We start from the raw sequence: 26571 nt of genomic DNA on the forward strand, positions 1-26571 counted from the left end.
AGGCTTGGTTGTAGATGAGCAGACTGCAGCCTTCAGCTTGGGTCCCTTTGCCGACAGCATCACACTCGGGTGCTTTGTGAAGCTGCTCTTGGTGCTTGGCTTCTGCCTCGGTGCCCAGGGGCTGTTGCTGTCCTCGGACGGGGCCCCAACTTGGGCTGCTCCCCCTGGAGTCACCCGGAGTAGTTTTGCTTTTTGCTTGTAACTGTTGGGAGTATGTGATTTCCAAGCAAGATTTCATTTGTAAATAGGGTTCTGCTGCTTTAAGAAGTTGGGAAGACGGTGTTACCAATTTTGTAAACTAATAATAATAATAGCACTTTATTTCTCTTGTATTTTTAAAAACAGAGTAATGGCATAACTAACATATCAAATAGTAGCTCCTGATGGCCTCATTTATCTAAAGCCTTCTGCAACCTTCACTGTAGAGTATAGCTGAGAAAAAGGCCGTGGACAACCCGTAAGCCTCACCCCAAGCTTAATAAGTATGATTTTAGGCAAATCTCTAAGAAGTGTGCGTAGTAGGTCTACTCACCTACAGCAGACTAGACCAGGGCAGGAGAAGGACAGGAGCTGGTTCTGGTGACAGAGCCAAGCACAAGGTGAGAAGCTGCTCACTAAAAGCTGAAACCGTCCACCTAATAAGGACAAAGAGGAAATAAAATATAAGGCAGGGTCCAAACCTCAGAAATTGCAGTCATCTGGGTTTGAAGAACACTAAACGCTGTATTTTATTTCCAAGAAGAGTCTTGATGTCCTCAGTGCTGACCCCGAATGAGCAGAGAGGCAAAATGTATGTTCTCCGCATCCCCTTTTAAGGAGTCTGAAGAACACGCAGTCTATTCTAGAAAGATTTCTCTGGTTAAAACAGAGAAAATGTGTACCCATATGGGAACAAGTGTCGTACATGGAAAGTTTCCCCATTTTCAGACACGGTTGCCAGGAGGTGGATCTTTTCCACCCCGGCCTCGGGAGCATGCTGGCAGGGCTGTCCCCTTGGTGGCATCCACAGGTGCTGGGGCTTGGTCCTTCCCATGGACCAGGCCCGGCAGGCTCACGAGGGAAGGAAAGCTGCAGGGAATCTCCCGTGCGATTTTCTTTCCTTCATGTGTATCCCTTCAACTTACAAAATTGCATTTTATTTCCCTTTAGAAGTTTGTTTTTATTTTTCTCATTACAAAACTGTTCCTTACTCATCATGAAAAGGATAGGCAAGCATAGCGAAGAAGGCGGAATCACAGTTATTCCTGATCTCACCATCCGAGATAGCCACTGTTACCTTTTTTTTCAAGTTCCCTTGCAGCCCTGTTTCTATGAATATTTTTTCCACTTTTATTGAGACATAATTGGCATATAACACTGTATTAGCTTTAGTGTGAAAACTGATCATTTTATATATGCATGTTGTACAAAATCATTACCAGAGTAAGTTAATATCCATCACTTCACATAGCTACGGATTTTTTTTCTTGTGGTAAGAACTTTAAAGATTTACTATATTAGGGCCACCTGGGTGGCTCAGTGGTTTAGCGCTGCCTTCAGCCCAGGCTGTGATCCTGGAGACCTGGGATCAAGTCCTGCGTCGGGCTCCCTGCATGGAGCCTGCTTCTCCCTCTGCCTGTCTCTCTCTCTCTCTCTCTCTCTCTCTCTGTGTCTCTCATGAATAAGTAAATAAAATCTATAGGAAAAAATAAAATATCTACTATCTTAGCAACTCTCAGATGTATGATACAGTACTAGCATCGTGTTCTACATCACATCCCCCAAATTTATTTATCTTATAACCAGAAGTTTGTACCTTATGATCACCTTCACCCATTTCAAACACCTCCAGCCCTCCATAAATGTTTTACAAAGCTAAGATCATACTGTGCATACACTTCTGTCCTACTTTATACACTTAACCTTACAGGTCTTCCTCTACTTACACTGGGGTTATGTCCCAATAAACCCATCATAAGTTGAAAATATCTTAAGGGGAAAGGAGAGAAAATGAGTGAAAATATCAGTGAGGGAGACAAACCATGAGAGACTCCTCACTCTGGGAAACGAACAAGGGGTGGTGGAAGGGGAGGCGGGCGGGGGGACGGGGGGACTGGGTGCCGGGCACTGAGAGGGCACTGGGCGGGATGAGCACTGGGTGTTATGCTATATGTTGGCAAATTGAGCTCCCAATAAAAAAATTTTTTAATATATCTTAAGTGGAAAGCACAATTGCCGTACCTCACCTACCTTTAGCACAGCCTGTAGCTGCCTATTTTATAGTAAAGTGTTGACTATTTCATGTGATTCATTGAATACCATAGCGAAAGGGAAAACCCGAATAGTTTCGGGTACAGCATGGTTAACCGTATGAGTGCTTTGCTGCGTGATCCCGTGGCTGACTGGAAGCTGATGGGGAGTGTGGGGTGCGGGGGTGCAGGGGTGGTGCTGGCTGGGAGCCAGGAGGTATCACATCGCTAACCTGGGGACAGATCGGAATTCTAAGCACGGTTTCTACTGAATGGGTATTGCTCCCAGACACTTGAACCGCCGTACGTCAGGCGTCATCCGTCATCCGTATATCAAAATCCTTCCCTGTGAAGATCTTTTTATTGAGGCATAGCTGACACGCACTGTTATGAATATCACTTTTATGGGCTGCATGGCTTTATCCTGTGTAGCCAGCCCATGGTTTACCGAACAATTTCCTGTTTTATACTTCAGTTGTTCATCGTGTATCATGATGCTCTCCAGTGCCTGTGAAGAGGTAATTTATGGCTCTGATAGTATTTTGCCGTTACGGTTCCTCGGCAAGATTCAGCTCATTCAGCACATCCGCGTCTGGGGATGCTTGGAGACCTTTTGCTTAAGCCAGTTCCTTTGCGATGAATTTCCTGCACTCAGAGTTGTGTGGGAGTTCAGAGGGTTTGTCTCCGAAGCCGGATCCCAGACCGATCCCCCCTGGTGGATCAAGCCAGAGTGTCTGTGGGCTCACCAGCATGAATGGGAAATGAGGTGAGGGAACTGGCATTGGGACGGCGTGGCAGAACCGACTGGGACCGGGTGACAGCAGCGACGGGCGCGCGGGGACAGGAGAGGAGAGGCACGTGGAGATGGTTGTCGGGAGCTGAGCCCACTGTAAGGAAGAAATTAGGAAAGGGAAGAAAGCCACGTCCTCCGACTTGACACCTTGCCTCCCAGAAGGAGCGGAGACCGAACTGGGCGTCCACTTCTGACTTGAGTTTTTATTGCAGTCAATAAAACTTCAGCCCGAGGCAACTGATGAAGTCCCGACAATCTATGAGAAGAAAAACTATGATAAGAAGTAGAAGAGAAATCAGAAATTGATAGAAATTATAGTAACCGTCAAACACAGAGACACTGCACCTCATGGAGATGCTGTTTGTAAGCATGACCCCTGATGTTGCTAGAACTCTTGGGTCCACTCGGTGTATTTTTCATTTCATCCCATGTTCTTAAGAAAATCACACGTGCCACAGACCTCACCTACCAGTGATCCCTGATATGTATCCTGGGCAGGGGTTGGGGTCTAGAAAATGACGCCCGTTTACCGAGACGGTGCGTGGAGAAGCTGCTGTTCCGCAACTCTGAAGGCCTCCGGGACATGTCTATGAGCCTTATTCGGGAAACTTGTAAAGATCCTGGGAAGCGGGATCCCTGGGTGGCGCAGCGGTTTGGCGCCTGCCTTTGGCCCAGGGCGCGATCCTGGAGACCCGGGATCGAATCCCACGTCGGGCTCCCGGTGCATGGAGCCTGCTTCTCCCTCTGCCTATGTCTCTGCCTCTCTCTCTCTGTCTCTCTGTGACTATCATAAATTAAAAAAAAAAAAAAAAAAAAGATCCTGGGAAGGTATGAATGAGTGTGTTTTATGAGCACAAAATCAACCACAATCTAGCAAATAGAAGGCCTGGGTTCTAACCCCACCTCTGCCACAAGCTGCATGGTCTTCCCTGCCCCCTGCGCGAGGGAGGGAGGGAGACCGGAGCGGGGAGGCGAGGGGGAGAGAATCCTAAGGAGGCTCCATGCCCAGCACAGAGCCTGACGCAGGGCTCGATCTCACGACCCTGCCATCCTGACCTGAACCAAAATCAAGAATCAGACGCTTAACCCACTGACCCACCCAGGCATCCCAAGCTGTGTGACCTTAAATAAATCATTTTCCCTCTTGAGGCTTGAGCATTTTTGACTCTACGAAAAGGTTCTGGAAATGGTGGTGATGGTTGCCCGGTATTATGGATGTACTTAGTGCCACTGAATTGTAGGCTTAAAACTGCTTAAAATCGTTAGCTTTGTGTTACATATATTTCACCACAATAAAAAAAAAAAAAAGTTTTTTTTTTTTTTTAAAAAAGGTGAAATTCTTCTAGATGATCCCCCTCACGGGTTCCATGAGTCCATGATGTTTTAAAAGCTGAGATTAGAACCACAGACAGACCAGCATTCTGATCTCATGGGGACTCCAAGCCATTTTGTGGTTGTTCAGACACTCCTGTCCCAGCACCAGGTGGCTTCCTGGCCGACCGCCGCTCCATCACAGCTCGTCCCTAAAGGCGGAGCAAACCCTGAGCCCCCACTTACTAGAGGAGCTCCTGGTAAGCAGACTCACAGGTGAGACGTCAGGGCCTTGCCCTGTGGAGCCAAGTCCAGCCGCCTTGTGTCCCCTGCAGCAAGGGGACGAGCCCACAGCTGGGGGAGCAGCCCCAAGCTCCCCCGCGGCAACCGCCCATATCCCAGCAGAGCGGGGGACTTTTCGGTACAAAGCTGACTGCTTATTGCAGTCTAACTACTTGTTTTATTAAATTCCCCCTCTAATCCCCCCAAAGCCAGTGATTAGTCGAGTGTTTGCTGCAGGCATGTGCTGGACGTGGCGTTAAGCTCTGGCCCAGCTCTGGTCACAGGCTCGCGGAGTCTTGGGGGGGTTGGGGGGGCTGGGGGGGGGCCCACGCCATCTAGTCCAGGGCCTCGCACTACGCGGACCCGAGTGCGGCTCACAGGGAGGGGAAGCGCAGGCAGGAGCGGGCTCCCCCAGCCCCCCAGCCCTCCAGCCTCAGTCCATCTCGCGCCCTCCCACCTCTCTCCTGCTCTCACGAAGGTGAACGCATCTGACCTGATGGCACGTTCTCTAAATCAGAGGAGAAATTATGCTCAATTCATCTAATGCTTCTGTGTCGTTAGTCAGAAGTCCTGTTAATTTGCAGGCCCTGTTTGTCCGCAGCGGATCCTTTATTTCCTCCTGGGGAAACAGCTTGCGTCTGAGAAGACAAGAGATTTTGAACTCCTGCTGCAGCTGGAGGCTGTTTTATTAGGTAGCTGCTCTGCATAAAGGATTGGCACTTTTTATTTGCCACCATTTAGTCTATTAACTGGAAGGACTGAGCCCCCCTGACACCAAAGATGATTCAGAAGAGAAACCTGGATAATAAATGCAATCCCCCCGTCTTGATGGAACCAATCCTCTGTTTCCTATCGGGCTGCAGTTTCTAATTAAAATGTTGTTTTAATCAAAAACTTCCTTGTATTTTATGGCAATTTCATGACTCTTTCTAAATCCCTTCCCGTTTAATTATTATAATGAACATAATTAGTATGTGCTGTCAGCCCTTCACTTTATTTACATTTTATATTGAATAATTAAATGCGGTCTGATAATTAAATTAACTCGAATGACAGATTATCTGCCTGCCTGCCTATTACCGTATTGGGAATAAGCACCTTGGCATATTCATTTTAGTTAGTGACTTTTCCACTTGGAGAGCCCCCACAGATCCCAGCCCTCAGCCCGAGTGTCTCGTGGCAGGTGAAGGGAAGGCTCTCTGTGGCCCACCCTCCCCACCCAGCTTCCCCGCAGACAAGCCAAGCCCTGCACTGTCCCAGAGGCTCGAACCTTCTGGGGGACCGAACCGGCGACTGAGCTGGACAGCGAAGCGTCTGGAAACTAGAGTCGGCTTCAGCAGGTGGCCTGCGTTGCCCAGGTCTTCTGTAATTTGATGAGTTAGTAAGAAAACCTAAATGTTAATTGACCAAACACGTCTGAAATGTACCCACTGTACCCACCTGGGACATTTCCCTGCGAACAAAACCTGGGCGCTTCCCCAGGTGTGCACCCCCCGCACGTGAGGGGGCAGAGAGTGGCAGCTCTCCAGAGCGCCTTTCAGCCTTTAGGACTTCCAGAGCGGCCTAACTCCCGCTCAGACATTCTTGACTCCAGTCTTTGTTTTTCTCAAAGGCGGAAGGTCCGAGGTCACACCCACTTGGTAAACTCCCCGCCTGTGAATGGAGTCGCTGCCCCCGGCAGAAACGCCAGCCCGAAGGCCTTCCTGTCCCCGTGTTGGCAGCTCGTCCGTAACTGTCACACAAGCATCCAACCTGCTGTATCGTCTTTCTTCGTGTGACAGATACAGTTCCTTTCATAAAATGAAGAGGTATCATGTTAACCATTTCAACAATATACCATTTTGGAGTTACTCTCTTTATTCTATGGAACCAAATAAAAATATGGGATTTTCCCCCAAAAGAGAACAATGACTTTCCTAATTAATCAGAACCTCTGCCTACCTACACATGTAACACTTCTAGTGAGTGGCCTGGCTGGTGCTAGAATGGAGACATTTGCCAGTTACCCGTTTGGGCTGATTATATTAAAAGTCACCAATTTCTTGAAGATACTGTCCTTTTTCCAGTGCATGGTCTTTCCTGCTTTGTCGATGATTAGTTGACCATAGAGTTGAGGGCCCACTTCTGGGTTCTCTATGCTGTTCCATTGATCTGTGTCTGTTTTGTGCCAGGACCACACTGTCTTGATGACCACAGCTTTGTAGTACAGCTTGAAATCCACCATTGTGATGCCCCCGGCTCTGGTTTTCTTTTTCACTATTCCCCTGGCTATTCGGAGCCTTTTCTGATTCCACACACATTTTAGGATTGTTTGTTCCAGCTCTGTGGAAAATGTTGATGGTATTTTAATAGGGATTGCAGTGAACGTGTACATTGCCCTGGGGAGCATGGACATTGTCACAGTATTAACTCTTCCAATCCATGAGCATGGAATATTTTTCCATCTCTTTGTGTCTTCCTCAATTTCTTTCAGAAGTGTTCTGTAGTTTTTAGGGTAGAGACCCTTTACCTCTTTGGTTACGTTTATCCCTAGGTATCCTATGCTTTTGGGTGCAATTGTAAATGGGATCGATTCCTTAATCTCTCTTTCTTCAGTCTCGTTGTTAGTGTATAGAAATGCCACTGACTTCTGGGCATTGATTTTGTATCCTGCCATGTTGCTGAAATCCTATATGAGTTCTAGCACTTTTCAGGTAGAGCCTTTTGGGGTTTCCATATAAAGTATCCTGTCATCTGCGAAGAGGGAGAGTTTGACTTCTGAAGGGATACTTACCATTTGCATCAACGTGGATGGAACTGGAAAGTATTAAGTGAAATGACTCAATCAGAGAAAGACAGTTATTGTGTGGTTTCACTCATGTGGAATATAGGAAACAGGACAGAGGATCATAGGGAAGGGAGGGAAAACTGAATGGGAAGTCAGCAGAGAGGGAGAAAAACCATGAGAGACTCTTAACTATAGTAAACAAACTGCAGGTTGCTAGAGGGAAGGTGGGAGGGGATGGGGACTGGGTGATGGGCATTAAGGAGGGCGTATGATGTGATGAGCCCTGGGTGTTATACTAATGATGTATATGTTGGCTAATTGAATTTACATTTTTTAAAAAGATTTTATTTATTTATTCATGAGAGAGGCAGAGGGAGAAGCAGGCTCCATGCAGGGAGCCCGATGCGGGCCTCGATCCCGGGGCCCCAGGGGTTCACGACCTGAGCTGCTGTGAGCTCATGAGGACCTCCTGGTTGCCTTCCCAGGGGATCAGCTGAGCAGATGGCGGTGGCCGCAAGGGACTTGCACTGAGCCCTCGGGTAGACACTTTGACCACTCGGCACTGCCCCCGGCCGCGGATGCTTGTGCTGTTTGAGAAAGGAGCATTCTTCCCCCTGGTGTGGGATTGCTTCCTGGTACGTAACACTTGCGATTGCCACGGATCCTCTGCTTGTGGCCGATGCCACAGTGGTTAGGGTGGTACCGGATCGATTCTCGTCATGAATCAACCTGCAGCTGAGGTTTTGAACTCCATCTCCAGTGCTTCTAGACGTCAGATGTCAGAGAGCTTAAGAGCATATGTTCTGAAATCAGCTGGCTTGGAAATATCTAATCTGCTCAATGCTACACGCTAACTGGGCAAGTTGCTGACTGCTGAGCCTCGGTTTTCTCGTCTGTAAAATAGAGGGGTCATCGCTACTTCCCCGCTTGTTGTGAGAACTAGGAGAGACCGTATTGGGCCTGACCCTCAGTAGATGCTCCTGAAAGGCAGCTGTTGCCGTTCCTGCCTGTCCCCATAACGTCTTCACGGCACTAAATAATACTCCTGATTCAGCAGTGGGCTAAATTCATAATTCTGACAGAGTGATCTGAAAAAAACAGGATCCTACAGATAAACTAACCTTCCTTTAACACTTGTCTATTTCCCATTTTTGAGGAACTCAGACCCAGAACATTCCAGTAAAATATCTGTCATGAAATGTAACATTAAAACTGTGAGGTTGAAAGCTAGCCATAGCTTCATCTCAGCTGGACTATAAAAAGTTGGGAACCCAGTAGGCCCCTTCACCGTGGCCACGAGACCAAGAGCGTGAGTAGGGTCATTGTGAGGGCTCATTTAATTAAACTGCAAGGTGACATGAAGTTAATCATTCCCTTCTGAGTCCCATCCAAGACCAGACGAGCTGTGGAAGACACATAAAGGAAGCCAAAAAATAAACCGTCAGCACCCTCTTCCCAAGGCATCCGGCCGGCCCTCCAAGCAGGATGAATACTGTCCGGGCAGCTGTGCACAGACCTCACGCATCCCTTGCTCCCGTGAAAATCTTCTATTGGGAAATCAAATGTGCGCAAGAAAATAAGGCCAGAAGGAATGTTTTGTCACAGTTTAACTCCTGACCAGTGGTAGATCTAATTTTTCTGGGTCTGCCTTGGTCTTCAGTCCCTGAGGGACCTTGTTCATAAATGACCAAGATCGATCATAAAGGATTAAAATGTAGTCACGAAGAAAACACCTCTCCTGAGATAGGAAACTTTTTTTTTTAATTGGAGTTCAATTTGCCAACATATAACACCAGTGCTGATTCTGTCACGTGCCCCCTCAGTGCCCGTCACCCAGTCACCCCCCCACCCCCGCCCACCTCCGCTTCCACTACCCCTTGTTCGTTTCCCAGAGTCAGGAGTCTCTCATGGTTTGTCTCCCTCTCTGATCTTTCCCACTCATTGTCCCTCCTTTCCCCTATAATCCCTTTCACTATTTCTTATATTCCCCGTATGAGTGAAACCATATAATGTTTGTCCTTCTCCAGGTGACTTACTTCACTCAGCATAAACCCCTCCAGTTGCATCCACGCTGAATCAAATGGTGGGTATTCATTCTTTCTAACGGCTGAGGAATATTCCATGTATCCATAGACCACAGCTTCTCTATTCATCACCTTTCGATGGGCACCGAGGCTCCTTCCACAGTTTGGCTATTGTGGACATTGGTGCTATAAACATCGGGGTGCAGGTGTCCCGGAGTTTCACTGCATCTGTATCTTTGGGGTAAATCCCCAACAGTGCAATTGCTGGGTCGTAGGGCAGGTCTATTTTTAACTCTTTGAGGAACCTCCACACAGTTTTCCAGAGTGGCTGCACCAGTCCACATTCCCACCAACCGTGTAGGAGGGTTCCTCTTTCTCCACATCCTCTCCAACATTTGTGGTTTCCGGTCTTGTTTTTTTTTTTTTAATTTTTATTTATTTATGATAGTCACAGAGAGAGAGAGAGAGAGAGAGGCAGAGACACAGGCAGAGGGAGAAGCAGGCTCCATGCACCAGGAGCCCGATGTGGGATTCGATCCCGGGTCTCCAGGATCATGTCCTGGGCTGAAGGCAGGCGCTAAACCGCTGCACCACCCAGGGATCCCCGTTTCCTGTCTTGTTAATTTTCCCCATTCTCACTGGTGTGAGGTGGGATCTCATTGTGGTTTGGATTTGTATTTCCCTGATGGCAGGTGATGCGGAGCATTTTCTCATGTGCTTGTTGGCCATGTCTAGGTCTTCTTTGGAGAAATGTCTGTTCATGTCTTCTGCCCATTTCATGGATTCTTTCTTTGCTGTGGAGTTGAATAAGTTCTTTATAGATCTTGGAAACTAGCCCTTTATCTGATATGTCATTTGCAAATATCTCCTCCTATCCTGTAGGTTGTCTTTGAGTTTTGTTGACTGTATCCTTTGCTGTGCAGAAGCTTTTTATCCTGATTAAATCCCAATAGTTCATTTTTGCTTTTGTTTCCCTGGCCTTCATGGATGTATCCTGCAAGAAGTTGCTGTGGCCAAGTTCAAAAAGGGTGTTGCCTGTGTTCTCCTCTAGGATTTTGATGGATTCTGGTCTCACGTTTAGATCTTTCATCCATTTTGAGTTTATCTTTGTGTCTGGTGTAAGAGAATGGTCCAGTTTCATTCTTCTGCACGTGGATGTCCAATTTTCCCAGCACCATTTATTGAAGAGACTGTCTTTTTTCCAGTGGAGGGTCTTTCCTGCTTTGCTGAATATTAGTTGACCATAGAGTTGGGGGTCCACTTCTGGATTCTCTATTCTGTTCCATTGATCTGTGTCTGTTTTTGTGCCAGGATCACACTGTCTTGACGACCACAGCTTTGTAGTACAGCTTGAAATCTGGCATTGTGATGCCCCCAGATATGGTTTTCTTTTTTAAAATTCCCCTGGCTATTCAGGGTCTTTTCTGATTCCACACAAATCTTAGGATGATTTGTTCCAACTCTCTGAAGAAAGTCCATGGTATTTTGATAGGGATTGCACTGAACGTGTACATTGCCCTGGGAAGCATGGACATTGTCACAGTATTTATTCTTCCAATCCATGAGCATGGAGTGTTTTTCCATCTCTTTGTGTCTCCCTCAATTTCTTTCAGAACCGTTCTGTAGTTTTTAGGGTACAGATCCTTTACCTCTTTGGTTAGGTTTATTCCTAGGTATCTTATGCTTTTGGGTGCAATTCTAAGTGGGATGGATTATTTAATTTCTCTTTCTTCAGTCTCATTGTTAGTGTATAGAAATGCCACTGATTTCTGGGCATCGATTTTGTATCCTGCCACACTGCCGAACTGCTATATGAGTTCTAGCCATCTTGGGGTGGAGGCATTTGGGTTTTCTATGTTCAGTATCATGTCATCTGCAAAGAGGGAGAGTTTGACTTCTTCTTTGCCAATGTGAATGCCTTTTATTTCTGTTCGTTGCCTGATTGCTGAGGCTCGGACTTCTAGGACTATGTTGAATAGCGGTGGTGAGAGTTGACATCTCTCTCGTGTTCCTGATCTTAGGGGAAAGGCTCCCAGTGCTTCCCTATTGAGAATGATATTTGCTGTGGGCTTTTAAGATGCTGAGGAATGTTCCCTCTATCCCTACACTCTGAGGAGTTTTGATCAGGAATGGATGCTGTATATTGTCAAATGCTTTCTCTGCATCTATTGAGAGGATCATATGGTTCTTGTTTTCTCTCTTGCTGATATGATCAATCACATTGATTGCTTTATGAGTGTTGAACCAGCCTTGCATCTGGGGGATAAATCCCACTTGATCATGGTGAATAATCCTCTTAAAGTCCTATTGGATCCTATTGGTTAGTATCTTGTTGAGAATTTTTGCATGTGTGTTCATCAGGGATATTGGTCTATAATGAATTCTCCTTTTTGGTGGGGTCTTTGTCTGGTTTTGGGATCAAGGTAATGCTGGCTTCATAAAACAAGTTTGGAAGTATTCCATCCCTTTCTGTCTTTTGGAACAGCTTTAGTAGAATAGGTATTGTTTCTTCTTTAAATTTTTTTTAAAGATTTTATTTATTCATTCATGACAGACTCACAGAGAGAGAGAGAGAGAGAGAGAGGCAGAGACACAGACAGAGGGAGAAGCAGGCCCCATGCAGGGAGCCCGACGTGGGACTTGATCCCGGGTCTCCAGGATCATGCCCCAGGCCGAAGGCAGGCGCCAAACCACTGAGCCACCCAGGGATCCCCTGTTTCTTCTTTAAAAATGTGATAGAATTCCCCTGGGAAGCCATCTGGTCCTGGACTTTTGTGTCTTTGGAGGTGTTTGATGACTGCTTCAATTTCCTTGCTGGGTATTGGCCTGTTCACGTTTTCTATTTCTTCCTGTTCCAGTTTTGGTAATTTGTGGTTTTCCAGAAATAGATTCATTTCTTTTAGATTGCCTAAAAAGTTGGCGTATGGCTGCTCATGATACGTTTGTAAAATCGTTTGTATTTCCTTGGTATTGGTTGTGATCTCTCCTCTTTCATTTGTGATTTTATTAATTTGAATCTTTTTTCTTTTTCTTTTTTTTATTTTTATTTTTATTTTTTTATTTATTTATAATAGTCACACAGAGAGGGAGAGAGAGAGAGGCAGAGACACAGGCAGAAGGAGAAGCAGGCTCCATGCCCAGGAGCCCGACGTGGGACTCGATCCCGGGTCTCCAGGATTGCGTCCTGGGCCAAAGGCAGGCGCTAAACCGCTGCGCCACCCAGGGATCCCTCTTTTTTCTTTTTAATAAGGCTGGTTGGGGTTTATCTATCTTAATTCTTTCAAAGAACCAACTCCTGGTTTTGTTTCTCTGTTCTACATTCTTCTGGTCTCTATTGCATTGAGTTCTGCTTGAATCTTTATTAACTCTCTTCTTCTGCTTGGTGTAGGTGGTGAGAGTGGACATCCCTGTCGTGTTCCTGGGATGTCCCACCCACAGCAAATATGATTCTCAATGGGGAAAAACTGAGAGACTTTCCCCTAAGATCAGGAACATGACAGGGATGTCCACGTGTTTGAGTTTCTTTCAAATTTCTTCTTGTGATTGAATTCTAGTTTGGTCTGAAAGCATTGTGGTCTGAAAATATGCAGGGGTCAATCCCAGTCTTTTGGCATCAGTTGAGACCTGATTTTTGACCCAGTAAGTGGTCTATTCTGGAGAAAGTTCATGTGCACTTGAGAAGAATGTGTATTCAGTTGCGTTCAGATGGAAAGTTGTGTATATATCTGTGCAATCCATCTAGTCCAGTGTATCATTCAAGGCCATTTTTAATTTGGTGATGTTCTGATTAGAAAATCTGTCACTTGCAGAAAGTGCCTAGTTGAAGTCTCTTACTATTAGTGTATTATTATCTAAGTATGTCTTTACTTTGGTTAATTGATTGATATACTTGGCAGCTCCCACATTAGGGGCATAAATATTCATGATTGTTAGGTCTTCTTGTTGGATAGACCCTTTAAGTAGATAGAGTGTCCCTCTTCACCTCTTACTACAGTCTTTGGGATAAACTCTAATTTATCTGATATGAGGATTGCTACCCTAGCTTTCTTTTGAGGACCATTTGAATGGTAAATGGTCTCCACCCTTTCATTTTCAGGCTGGAGGTGTCCTTAGATCTAAAATGAGTCTCTTGTAGACAGCAAATAGATGGGTCCTGCTTTTTTATCCAGTCTGAAACCCTGCGTCTTTTGATGGGATCATTCAGCCCATTCACGTTCAGAGTTACTATTGAAAGATATGAATTTAGTGTCATCATAATGCCTCTTCATCCCTGTTCTTGTGGATTGTTTCTTTGGACGTCCTCTTTCTTTCCAGAGTCCCCCTTAATATTTCTTGCAGAGCTGGTTTGGTGGTCACATATTCTTTCAGTTTCTGCCCATCCTGGAAGCCCTTTATCTCTCCTTCTATTCTGAATGAGAGCCTTGCTGGATAAAGTATTCTTGGCTGCATGTTCTTCTCATTTAGGAGTCTGAATATATCCTGCCAGCCCTTTCTGGCCTGCCAGGTCTCTGTGGAGAGGTCTGCTGTTAATCTAACATTTCTCCCCCTAAAAGTTAAGAATTTCTTGTCTCTCACTGCTTTAAGGATTTTCTCTTTATCTTTGGAATTTGCGAGCTTCACTATTAAATGTCGAGGTGTTGAATGGTTTCTATTGATTTTGGGGGGGGGGTCCTCTCTATCTCCTGATCTGAATGCCTGTTTCCATCCCCAAATTAGGGAAGTTCTCAGCTGTGATTTGTTTAAATATACTTTGTGGTCCTCTCTCCCTCTCGGCCTCTTCTGGAACCCCAATTATACGTAAATTCTTCCTTCTCAGGTTGTCATTTATTTCCCTAAGCCTTTCCTCAGGGTCTCTTAATTGTTTTTCTCTTTTTTTCCTCAGCTTCCTTCCTGACCATCAACTTGTCTTCTGTGTCACTCACTCCCTCTTCCACCTCATTAACCCTAGCAGTTAGGACCTCCAGTTTGGATTGCATCTCATCTAATCTATTTTTAATTTTGGCCTGAGTAGTCTCAGTTCTGCAGTAACAAATCTCTAGAGTCCTTTATGCTTTTTTCCAGAGCCACCAGTAGTTTCATAATTGCGCATCTGAACTAGCTTTCTGACATCGAATTGAAATCCATATTCTGTAACTCTGTAGCAGAGAGTACTGTTTCCAGTTCTTTCTTTTGTGGTAAATTCCTCCTTCTAGTCATTTTGTCCAGTGCAGAGTGGCTGCATGAGCTGGCTGAGTCAAAAATATCAACCACAACCTGAGTAAACTACATCCTAGATGCTTCCAAAGAGGTCAGAGACCAGAAAATGAAAAAGGAGATCAAAACAAAATAAAACAAAGGATCACTAAAGTGAAAAACAAATTTTCAAACAAAGTAGTAAAAAATAAAAGGCCAAAAACTCCAAGGAAGAAGAACAAAGAAAAAAAGAAAAGAGAAAAAAGAAAAAATGGGAGGACTGTGGATGGTGGTGGTGATGAAGTTGTAGTGCAGGGAGACTGTAGTCTACCTGAGGGGTCCTCGAATGTGATCCTCTTGGTTCTGAGTGTATTAAGTTCTGTATGTTAGAAGATGCTCAGTCCCAAATTTATATAAACCAGTAATACTTGTGGAAAGCCCCAACATGGACCACGAAAACTCATTTATCTCATTTATAAATGAGATAAAAGAGGGGGTCAGAATGGGAATGAAGAGGGTATATGATCTCACAGAAGGAACCAGCACGGTGTCCCACTTGGCTCTGGGTGCCGCTGGTCATGTTTTAGAAGGTATTAACTTCCGCCATTGCAGAACAAAAGGAGGGAGAGAAAACAAAAGCAAAACAAAGAACCATATCTTGTCTATCTCCCGAAATTAAATTGAGTATGTTGAAGGGAATCTAGAAGTGGAAAATGTATCTAGGACCTGTAATTGTAGAAATCTCAAAGTCAAAAAGGAAGAACCTTAAAAATGAAGAGGTGGTAAAATATTGTAGTTAAGGTGGGAAAAGAGAAAAATATTGGAAATTTTTAGCCGGATATAAAAAGGAGTTGTACTGGAAAAGGGGAAAAAGGGGGGGGGACCCTCTAGTTCTATATACTGTAAATCCCTCGACTTCCCCTGGAGCTTTCCAGCGCTGCTGGGTCCAGAACTTGCTCCTCCCTGTCCTTCCAGCTGGTCTCTGGGGGAAGGGCTGCTGTGCTGACTCCCAGGTGTGTGCACCTGGGGGAGCTGCCCCGCCCCTGCCGGGTGCCAGGGTCAGTGGGAGCTGTTGACCCCGTGAGGCTCCTGTCCCCTGCATCCCCCCACCCCAGGCACAGGGTGACACAGGAGGAACACCAGTGGCCACGGCCAGCTCCCCAGCTCTGGAGTCAGCTCCCCCAGTACCCACCGCAGCCCCCGGTCCGCACTGGCCTGGGTGCTGGGGGGCGGGGGGCGCTGACCTGCACAGCTTGGGGGAGCCCGGCGGCAGGGGCATCCCCGCCTTCCTGTGTCTCCCCATGGCAGGAGGGGCCGCACCCCATCCTGTGCCCTCTCCCCTCCGCCCCCCACCCTGCCCCCCGCAGCAGGAGTGTCCCCACCGTCCTGTGTCCCCCCTGCCTCCTCCCCCCACCAGGAGGGTCCCCGCCGTCCTGTGTCCCTCCCCCTTCCCCCCCACGCAGGTGCATCCCCGCCGTCCTGTGCCCGCCTCCCCACCCCTGCCGGGGACCCGCAGGATCCTGGGCTGTGTCCCCCGCGCCCTGGGCTCCCGGGGAGCGGCCCCGAGGGCAGCAGGTCACAGCTCCCCCAGCCCCCCAGCTTCTCCCCAGGCCCCCAGCCCCCACCCTTTACCCCGGTGTGGTGCGCTCTGCCCCCCGCCCCTCCTCTGACAGTGACCCCGGGGACTGGAGGCCCCCGCCCCTCCCGGCCCCCCCAGTCCCCGCTGAGCGGAGGTGAAGTCCCCGCCTCCTGTCCCCAGGCTCCCCGCCCCCCTCCTCCCCTTGATTCTGTTTTATTTTCTCCGCCTTCCTCCGGGTTAGGGGCGGACGCCCTTCCCCCTGGAGTGCCCGGCTGGCCTCCCTTTACCCCTCAGGGCTTGTGGGTGTCCAGGATGCTGTGACCGGCATCCAGGTGATGGGGGGCGGCGAGGACCCTGCTCCCCCGGCTTGCCTCGCCCCAAGATGGGAAATCGTCCGACCTCCTGGGTCACAACAAGCCCGGCCCAGGGCACAGGTGCTGGGCGGCCGTGAGGATGGCTGGATCCTCGTGGGGCCGCGCGGCTGAGTGACCCTGGGCGAGTCACTGCCCTTCTCTGGGCCTCAGGGTCCCGCAGGTAGAGTTAGGCCGGGCACTGCCAGGAGCCCTTCCCGCAGTGATGGAGGAGGAGTGTGTAAATCTGAGATGAAGTGTGAATTCACGGCCAGACCAACGTGAACAGATAAATTTAATCATTTCCGCTCCCAACATAGTGCTCACAGGTACCCCCCCCCGCCCGTGTGGCCGCAGCCGGGTCTTTGCTGGTCCAGACACGCCTGGAGCCTTCACCCTTGCTGCCTGCTTCCTGGATACTTTTCCCTCAGACAGCAGCGTGGTTTGCAGAGGCTCCCAGAGTCTTTCCTAGACGTCCCGCTACCTGCCCCCCGGCCACAGGGTCTGGAACGGCAGAAGAGCCGCGTCGTTCCTGTCTCCCGTTCGCCCTGCGTGGTTTTCCTCGCACACTCACTACCTCCCTGCCCGCGCCCCCCGCGTGCGCCGCCCGACGGAGGCCCCTGCGAGCACGTCCTTGTCCCCAGGGCCTGCTGCGTTGCCCTGCACGTTGCTACTAAACTACCTGACAGTCGTTTTTTTAATGAACAAGTGGCTGCACAACGATCCAGCTCTCCTCAGGCAAAACACTGCAGAGAAGGTTAAAAGGCCCCAGATTTTGAAAGATGCAACACTCCTCACCCTCCGGATTGGACCGAATAGCTAAAAATCTAATGAGCCATTTCTTTGGCCCCGTGTGTTGTCTTCTAATCTGTTCTAAAAGAGACTTCTTAGTTTCATTTTTGCTGCAATCAGTAGTTCTGAGATCCCAAGGGAACTACCGTGTTTAAAGATGCGGAAGGTCCCGTATTTGAGAAAACACCGGTGTGTGAGAGACCGCTTGGAGGGTGGATTTGGGCCACATCCCAGCCCTCTTCTCCCTCGGGCGACACACGTGGGCAGCCTGTCCTCCGGGTCGCCTCCCAGCCTTCAGCGCAGGGAGCGCCCCAGCCCCTGGTCGTTGTGAAGTGTCGTCCTTACTCCCCAGGCCTCAGATTTGACGCTCAGCTAGGACTGCAGGTGCCTGTGGGGTCTTTGCCCACCACGTTGGTGGCATTGTCATGGCAGATCTACTCTGACTTACGATTTGGTTTTAAAAAAAGGTTTTCGGGGCTTCTGGGTGGCTCAGCGGTTGAGCATCTCCCTTTGGCTCAGATCGTGACCCCGGGGTCCCGGGATCGAGTCCCCCGTTGGGCTCCCTGCATGGAGCTTGCTTCTCCCTCTGCCTGTGTCTCTGCCTCTCTCTATTGTCTCATGAATAAATAAAATCTTTTTAAAAAAATTAAAAAGATTCTAAAAGGTTTTTGACACACTTGATGGGATGAACACTGGGTGCTATTCTATATGTTGGCAAATTGAATTTAAATTTTATTTTTTTTAATTTTATTTTTTTTTCCAAATGGATTTAAATTTCAAAGAAAAGGTTTTTGACAGGTACGTCGCACTCTGAGAAAGCACACTGCAGGAAAATCTACACTTAAAGACTCCCAAACCACCAAATCATTCATTCATTTTAACCTGTTTCCTAGGGGCGTCTTTCAATATGTCTCTTAAACCCCTTCGCGTGTAGTTCCTTTGGGAGCACGCACCCTCAGCGGCCGTCGATGCTGATGGGACGGCCGTGGGGGCCTGCGGGCTGGCGTCTGCTGTGAGGCGCCCGCGGCGTGTGTTTGTAGGTTGGTGCGAGGAGCGAGCTCCGGTCCCAGCTATGCCACTCCCTAGCTCTGTGATGCTGGACGAGCCACTTCCCTCCCTGGTGCCAGTTTCCTCGTCTATAAAGTAGGGAGACCGCCGGGAACACTCGAGGGCTTTGTTGTGCAAGTTCAACGAGATCACGCACGCCGTGGTGAGCACGTCCCCTGGGCCAGAGCAGATGTGCGCCGTGGTATTGCTGGAAGCATCAGTGTCTGCCTCCAGGCTCCCCGCTCTTAGGTGGGAGGAGCCCTGGAGGCGCCCTCTGTGAGCCTTGTCACTTGGTGTCGCCTTAGACGGGCCGTCGTTGCTGTCTGCGTGTCTCCCCACCCGCCGGGAAGCCGGAGGGAGCCGTGTGGCCCCGTCTCAGGGTCCTCTGTGACCCGAAAGGTGTAGCGGCACAGAGGACCCCCCGTGGATGGCTGGGCCGCCCCCCGGTGCTCGGCTCTGGCCCCCTCCCGCAGGGCTCGCCGCTTCAGCGGAGCTCCTGACAGGCGATGCGCACGCGCTTGTCCGAGGCGAGCGAGAGTCGCCTCCTGGGGCTGGGGAAGCAGGAGGGAGGGAGGCCTCACCCCAAGCAGTTCTCCTTTGTACAGGCAGCTGCTAACTGGAAACACACCGGAGAGCCTCGGGGGTGCACGGGGATCCTTGGGAGGGGAGACTGGGAAATGGCTCCCATGAATCAATGTGAGCACTTAATGGGCCTTAATTGGAACCTTATCCTACTGTGCTTGGAGCCGCGAGATGAAAGCGGAAGAAATCGGAGAGACCATTTATTTCACTCGAGAAAGCAGTAAACTGCAACTACAAAAAGATTGGACTGTCTTATTTTTATGATTAAATAAAATTGTCATGGGCCAGTGGTGGCGAGCGCGTCAGTGCAGGGAACGCGCCGCGCCCCCGGCTGCCGCCCGGTGTGGCCGCGGCGCCCATCGGCCCCGCTCCGCGTGTCGGCCCCGCGGCCCTCGCACCCGCCCAGGCCGGGCCCGCTCTCGCCGCAGCCACCAGGGCCCACCGCGAGGGTCTGTGCTTCAAGGCCTACCCGGGGCCTGCCGTGCCGCCTCCCGCCCCGCACACGCGTGTCCTTTGGTCTGTGAGCGACGCGGCCCTTGCGGTACCGTGTGTGTGTGTGTGTGTGTGTGTGTGTGTGTGTGTGTGTCGCTGTCGATTCTCTTTTCTTAAAGAAGCTGCTTTAGAAAATCAGAACAGCGACTAGCTGAGACTCCGCGGGCAGCATGTTCTATGATGACTCTTATTCATCCGTAAGAAAAAATACAAGCTCGCTCTCGCTCTCTCTTTCTCTCTCTTTTTTTTACCAAATTGAAACGTAACGTCTGCGCAGGTGGAGGCAGCACGAGGTGCTCCGTGCACGTGCCCACCACGCAGGGCTGTAGCGCTTCTGCCCGTCGACAGCCTTCGGAGGCCGTGCAGTCCATCCCCCCTCATCGCCCAAGAGAAGGACTTGCTCCGAGTCCCCGGAATCGGGCCCCTGTGACCAGCCTCCCCCCACCAGCGGTAGGCGGGACACAAGTAAAGCAAAGAGGCGGAAAATCCAAAGTAAAGTCCCTCAGATGACGACGATAGGACGAGGCTGTCTTGTTTCCGAGGACTTGTCTGTGCTCCTGAGACAGGGTCCCTTCTGCGACTTGACGCGCAGCAGCGCTCCTGGTACGGTCCCCGACGGTGCGGGCCCGTGACTTCCAGGGCTGCCCGAGGGTCTCGGATAGTCTAGCCCAACCTCCTAGTGCCCGGGACGCGCCTGAAGGGAATCTAGAACGTGCCTCGTGGAAAGGTAGCTCTTCTCCGAGGAAGACCCCGTGGAAGGCGGGGGAGGCCGTGGCCCGGAGCACGGTGCTGGCGGGGCTGTTCCGGGGACGCCGGCCTGGGGGCCTAGGTCCTCGGGAGCGCTGGTCCCTCCTCTCCTCCGTCGCCCTTCCCCGAAGCCCGGCTCGGCCTCGGCCGCCTTCCCCGCAGAGGCCCTGCCCCCAGCAGCCGGCCCCCGGCTGGCCCCCAGTTGGCCCCTGGCTGGCACCCCACCTGGCACCCCGGCAGGCCCCCTGGCTAGCTCCCCGGCTGGACCCCGGCTGGCCCCCGCCTGGCCCCGCTCTGTCCGCGTAGCTCGGCCTGGGCCAGCAGGGCCAGGCCACCACGGCTCCGGGCAGCGAGGCTCGCTGAGGAGCGGCCGCCGGAATCGGGGCCTGCTGCTGCGGGAACCACCGCCACCCCGGTTCGGAGCGCGGCCCTTGTGGGGCACGGGGTGGGACGAGGGACGGCCCCAGGCAGGCCTCGCCCCCAGAGGAGACTCCTGGTGCTGGGCGCACGTGGAAGGCAGGCCCCACGCAGGAGCCTCGGGCCGCGCACCCCTGCCCCGGCGCTGCTGGCGTCCACGGCGAGGCCCCGGGCCGCGTCCCACTCGCTCGTCCTCCCAGCCCTGAAGGCCGCGTCCGTCCTCTTTTCCCCTCAGCTGAGTGCAGCCGGCGCACGGCGTCCAGCAGGCTGTGGGCCCCGCGGGCTCGGCCGGCAAGGCCCCCTGGTGCCCCCGTCCACCCGCGCCCACCCCCTCCCCCCCCCGGCAACAGTTTATTCGCTATAGTTGGGAGCCCGGTTTTGGTTTGCCGTTTTTTCCTTTGGTCATTTGTTTTCTTTCTTAAATTCCACAGAGGAGTTCCATCATGTGGTATTTGTCTTTCTCTGACTTCTTTAATGATTTTTTTAAAGACTCATTTATTTGAGAAAGAGAGAGAGAGAGAGCGAGCAGGTGGGTGGGGGAAGGGTGCTGAGCCCAGAGCCGGACACGGGGCCCGTCCCAGGACCCGGGATCATGACCCGGCACAAAATCAAGACCCGGCCACTTACCCGACTGGCCACCGGTGCCCCAGTGACGGGCCCCTTTCCCTTAGCGCCACATCCTCTGGATCCATCCACGTCGCTGCCAACGGCAAGGCTCCACTCCCTCTGTGGCTGCTGCTCCCGGGGTCTCCTCTGCCGCCCACCGTGGACGCGGGGGCTCCTCCCTCAGCTGGCCGTGGTGAATGACGCCGCGATAAACGTGCGGGTGCGTTTGTCTTCCTGAAGGAGTGTTTTGCCCTCTTTGGGTGAACGCCCACCGGTGGAATCGCTGGGCCGGTGGTAATTTGGGGAACTCACCGTGTTTTCCAGAGTGGCTGCTCAGCTGGCGTTCCCATCAGCAGGGTAGGAGGGCTCCCCCTCCCCACAGCCCTGCCCACACTTGTTATTTCTCGTGTTTCTTAGTCGTTCTGACAGGTGTGAGCTGATCTCTTTGTGGCTTCAAGTTGTGTTTCCCTGACGGGTGCTGAGCATCTGTTCCTGTGCCGTCTGTTGGCCATCGTATGTCTTCCTTGCAGAAATGTCTGTTCATGTCTTCTGCCCATTTTTAATTGGATTATTTGATTTTTGGGTGTTGAATTATACGTGTTTTTTTTTTTTGGTTTGGGTTTTTCTTTTTTTTAGGGAGAGAGAGAGAGAGAGAGCAAGCGCACACGAGCACGCGGGGGTGGAGGGGAGGGGCAGAGGCAGAGAGAATCTTAAACAGGCTCCGCGCCCAGTGAGGAGCCCGAAGTGGAACTCAGTCCCAACACCTGCTGTCGTGACCTGAGAGGTCGAGGGTCAGAGGCCTGACCGCGCCACCCGGGGCCCCGTCAGGTCCCTATACCTTGCGGATACTAACCCCGTGTGTCATCTGCAAAATATCCTCCCCCGTTCGGTAGGTGTGTTTTGGTTCTGTTGTTTCCTTCGCTGTGCAGAGTGTCTGTATTTTCCGGAGGGGACCCTGAGGGTCAACTCAGCTAACTGACCGGAGCCGCCCTAGAGCCCAGGGCCGCCCCACGGCGGGCAGCCTGCAGCCTGTACACTCCCGGTTTCCGGCAGCGGAGGCCCGGGCGACCGATCGGCTCTCGGATGCACCGGCCAGCGCGGGCGGCCGTTCTACTGAAGCATCGTTCTGGCCGCGGGCAGCGAGGAATCCGGGCCGTGCTGCGGGCTGAGCTGTGTCCCCCAGAATTCGTGTTTTGTACCTTGACCCCCAAGGTGGCTGTACTGGGCCAGAGGGCTCTTAAGAGCTACTTCTGGTTAAATGAGGACACAAGGCTGCGGGTTCACGGGAGAGCACCGCTGGCCCCGTACGGCAAGGGGGGGAGCGCGCGGGGTGCGGGCGCCGGGGGAGGACCGCAGGGGCGGCGGAGCCCACACCAGGGAGGCGCCCACCCCTGCTGCTGCCCGCGGCTCCCAGACTTCGACTCTGGAGCCCTGAGGAAATAAATTCCCGTTGCTTCGGGCCCTGGTCTCTGGTATCTCGTTCGACAGCCTGAGGGACTCACCCGGGTGGGTGCCTGAGTCTGGGAGCCTCTCCCCACCCGCAGTCCCCCCCTTCTCGGAGTGGCCTCCCCTCCCCCTAGGGGTCCTCGTTCCCTCCCAGGGCCCCCAGTACTTTGTCTTTCCTGTGTGACGACCCAGCGTCCTCGTACGGCCACTCGTGTGCACACGCATCTCCCGAGAGCCCCAGCCCGGACTCTCCGTGTCCCCGAGCCAGCGGCACCCGACACGCCCCGGACGAGTCAAGGACGCTAGAGCCGCCGGCTCCCGTCCACGCCGAGCTCCACTCCCCGATGCTTTGTACTCGTGGGAAGCAGAAGGCTCGGCGCTGCTGGGCGGGCAGAGGCCGCAGGTGGACGAACCGCCACGGCCGGGTCTTCTCCAGGTTCCTCTGCAAAAGTCTGCTGCCGCCACCGCTCGCTGGAGGCCCGACGCCGGCATCCCGCCATCCCGGCCTCCGCCCGTGACCCCCTCCCGGAACTATTGATCGGTCACAAGGGGGAGCACAGTCAAATAGGTTCTGTACGGTTTGTCCTAAATTCAAAATGTGGGGCTCTAATTTTGAGTGAGAAGGAGCGTAAAGATCCGACACCCTCGGCCGAGTTCTCTTTCTTCATCTGGTTCTGGTGACGCAGGTAGGTTCGCTCTGTGAGGACTGAGCTACTCACGTAGGAGGGCCCCGTGTGCACCTCCTACAAGATTCTTTCCACCTTGAGACACAGAGACACGGAACCATTTTCCCAGGGCCGTGCAACGAGTCGGTGGCTGGAGTAAAGGCGGGAGCCGGGCTCTCCTGGCTCTTTAGTTAGAACCTGCTCGAAGATCGCACCTAAGAGCAGGTGGAAAGTTCAGCTTCAGCTTGTTTTGATCTGAACGTTGCTGGGAATTCCCTTGTTTCCCTGGAGGCCTGCTCTGCACTGGGCGTGGGCAGCGTCTCGGGGACGGCTTTGCTCACCCTGTGGAACCCTGCGGCCCCCGCGTGCCGTCTGCCCGGACGGTGACCCCGAGGAAGTCGGCAGCAGACGCCCCCCCAGGGGCGCTGGTGTGGGGAGGAACCCTGGGGCAGGCCCTCTGGAACGCAGGGCAGGCTCGGGGTGCCGCTCACGTTGGGCCTTAGCAGCCGGCGCTTGTCGAGAGAACGGGACGGACCAAGTTGCTGACTTAGTTGCGGCTCCGTCGGGAAGACCGACAGAGGAAACGTCATTGTAAATCTGCTTTTCTTTTTTAAACGACTTCCATTTCGTCCATTCACCAAGACGTCGGTATTCCGTGGTGACTGTCCACCGACTCCGGAAGGCTGGAGCAGGTCACGGTGACGTGACGGCCCCGGGGCCTGGAAGCGCCTGGATGAGTGGACCCGAGCCCTGCCCGAAGCCCCCAGCTGCCCGGAGCCTCAGGGACTGGCCTGGCGCCCACGCCGCACCCAGGGTCACCCTCTGCGCCCCAGCCTTGCTTCCCTGCCCCTCGGCCCCGTGCAGCCCACCACGCAGCTGTGCCTCTTGACTGCTGGAGGCCCCCGTGGACCACAGCCCCCCGCGTTACCGGGAGGGGTCTCGCCCGCCCGGTCCCAGCGCCGCGGCTTGGCCCGCTCCCGGCCCTCCTGGTGCCCTCTCCCCGCGGTGCCCGAGATGCGGTTCAAAGGACGGGCCGCGACGTCCCGCCCTGGCTCGGCCTAGCGGGGGGCGGGGGGCGGCTCCAACCACCCCAAGACCCTTCCCCGGACCCCGACTACGTTGTGTCCCGGGTGGGCCCCTGGGTGTGTGACACCCCACAGCCCGCGCGTCGGTGTCCGGCAGTGGCGGGCTCTAACCCCGAACCTCACTGCACGTTTGCTGACCTCCCTGGAGTCGCGTCCTCATGGGGCAGCTGCTAGGCAGGCGCGCTCAGGAGGGGCTCTTGTCCCCCAGCGGGGTCGGGGCGCGGCGCAGTCCTCGTGAACCAGGAGCTGGGAGGCGGCGTTAGCATTGCGCCTGTGCCAGCCACACTGGGCAGTTGAATATCCGTTCAATTAGTGAATCTTCCAGTAATAGCATTTTAACAATGAAGTTCCAAAGAAAAAAACTTCTGCTTCATTTGGACGAGGGGGTAATGGTACCGTTACAAACTCTGGAGGGCTGGTCATTTGGCTCCGCTACAGCATTTGTAGCTGATAATTAAAGATTGAAGTAAATGCTTTATCAATCAAATAGATGACGGCACAGACTTTTCTCAGCCCGTGTCGGAAACGGCAGCACGTAGCCATGTGCCGAACGGTCACACTCCGCGTCTTTAAAATTCCTGCTGGATTTGAAGGTATTAACAAGTCCCTGTCAACATTCTCTGAAGATTTTTGATGTCATTTTAGCTATTGAGCTAAAATATGTGAACTATTACTTTGTTGATTTTGTCCTTAAACCAAACTGCATTATCATCCAAGAGTGTGTTCTTAAAGTATTGTTAAAAGTACTTTGAAAACTTGTAAATCCCTGTAATTTATGTTTCTCTGCCTCTGCTGTTTCGTTCTGTCCCTTCTGGTTTTAATTTGAACGTAGGCCTGTCTGGGTACGTACCTGCAAAATCATGTTTTTCCAAGTGCAACTTGCAGCCCTGACCTCGGATTTCACGGTGTCCTGACTCTCTGTGCCCTCCCTCTATGCCAAGACGTGGGCCCTGGGTCGCCGGGCTCTTCCGTGTGAGCACCGGCACCGCCCGATCAGGGTTTACTTGGAAGAGATCTCGCTTGACCTCCCCTAGTCTGTGGTGTGGGCCGGGGGGAGACGGGGAGGACTCCCCGCAAGCCTATTGATTGCATCGCTCCGTCCCTCCATGTGCACAGTGGTGAACCCAGCCTGCTCCGAGCCCCGTCTCGTTTATCTAAACATTCTCCTTTTAGACTCGGTGGCACTGATGGAAACGGAGATAAGGAGCACGGCTCAGGAAGGGGCCCGGGAGCCTGTGCTTTGTGGAAGCTCCCCTCCCCTCGCGGTCCCCTTTTCTCCCCAAGGCCTCATCTGCGTACTGGATGCACCGCCTACCCGGCCTGTACCCCAGGCCTGCCCCAGCCGGGTCGGGGGGCGGGGGCGGCTGTGGACCCCGGCCTCTACCCCAGCTCTGCCCCAGCAGGGTCAGGGGGACTGTAGGCTCAGACCCCGGCCTCTACCCCAGTCCTGCCCCGGCTGAGTCAGGGGGGCTGCGGGCCTGGACCCCGGCCTGTACCCCAGTCCTGCCCCAGCCGGGTCGGAGGCCACGGGCCTGGATGCAGAGCAGAGCCCTAGCAGAGGGCATCTCTGCCGAGCGGCTCCGCGGCTTCAGGGGATGGGGCTGCTTGTTAAAGGGGCTGGGACCGGCCCCGCGTCCCCTCTCCGTGGCAGCCCTGCGCCTCGTCGTGGGGGATGAATGGTCACAGACCTTCGGGACCCTTCCCGTAAGTCAGGAGGCAAGATCCTGCCCTTTGTGTTGCTCTCGGCACCACGGAGCAGTGTCCTTCCTCCTGCTGCGGCCCTCGGGGTCGTGGCCGGGCGGCGGGGTGGCGGGGGAGCGGGGGTGCGGGGCGGCCGCTGACCCAGGCCCTCTGCCTCAGGTGGTCGTGCAGTCCGGCCGCCACCCGACGGTGCTGCAGAAGCTCTGCCAGCTGCCCTTCCAGTACTTCAGCGAGCCCCGGCTGACCAAGGTGCTGTTCCCCTCGCTGCTGGCTGCCTGCTTCAACAACCGCCACAACAGGACCATCCTGGAGCAGGAGATGAGCTGCGTGCTGCTGGCCACGTTCGTTCAGGTACCTCCCGCGGCTGGCTCCGGCCTCACGCGCGCCGCACGCCCACCGGCTGCGGACCCGCGCCCGCCCCGTGCTCCCGGAGGTTGCCCACGGGTTTCTGTGCTAGAAATTAACTCCTAAAGCATCAGGATAGT

The 26571-nt window shown here is 52.5% G+C and overlaps 1 protein-coding gene across 8 annotated transcripts in view; it reads left to right on the forward strand.

The window, feature by feature from the left end:
- SCAPER (S-phase cyclin A associated protein in the ER) overlaps positions 1 to 26571 on the forward strand; it is a 421844-nt gene that overhangs the window by 390306 nt on the left and 4967 nt on the right. For 6 of the 8 annotated variants that reach the window (XM_077882048.1, XM_077882046.1, XM_077882049.1 and 3 more), the window contains one exon: positions 26246 to 26437. The exons of 1 other annotated variant lie outside the window; for it this stretch is intronic. In XM_077882048.1, coding sequence (XP_077738174.1) covers positions 26246 to 26437 — 192 coding nt within the window. Of the gene's footprint in view, positions 1 to 2703; positions 2846 to 26245; positions 26438 to 26571 lie in introns of those variants that run through there. One more of the 8 variants, XM_077882052.1, reaches the window with a different exon arrangement.

The sequence above is a fragment of the Canis aureus genome, chromosome 32 (assembly GCF_053574225.1).
Source record: "Canis aureus isolate CA01 chromosome 32, VMU_Caureus_v.1.0, whole genome shotgun sequence".
Classification (NCBI taxonomy): Eukaryota; Metazoa; Chordata; class Mammalia; order Carnivora; family Canidae; genus Canis; species Canis aureus.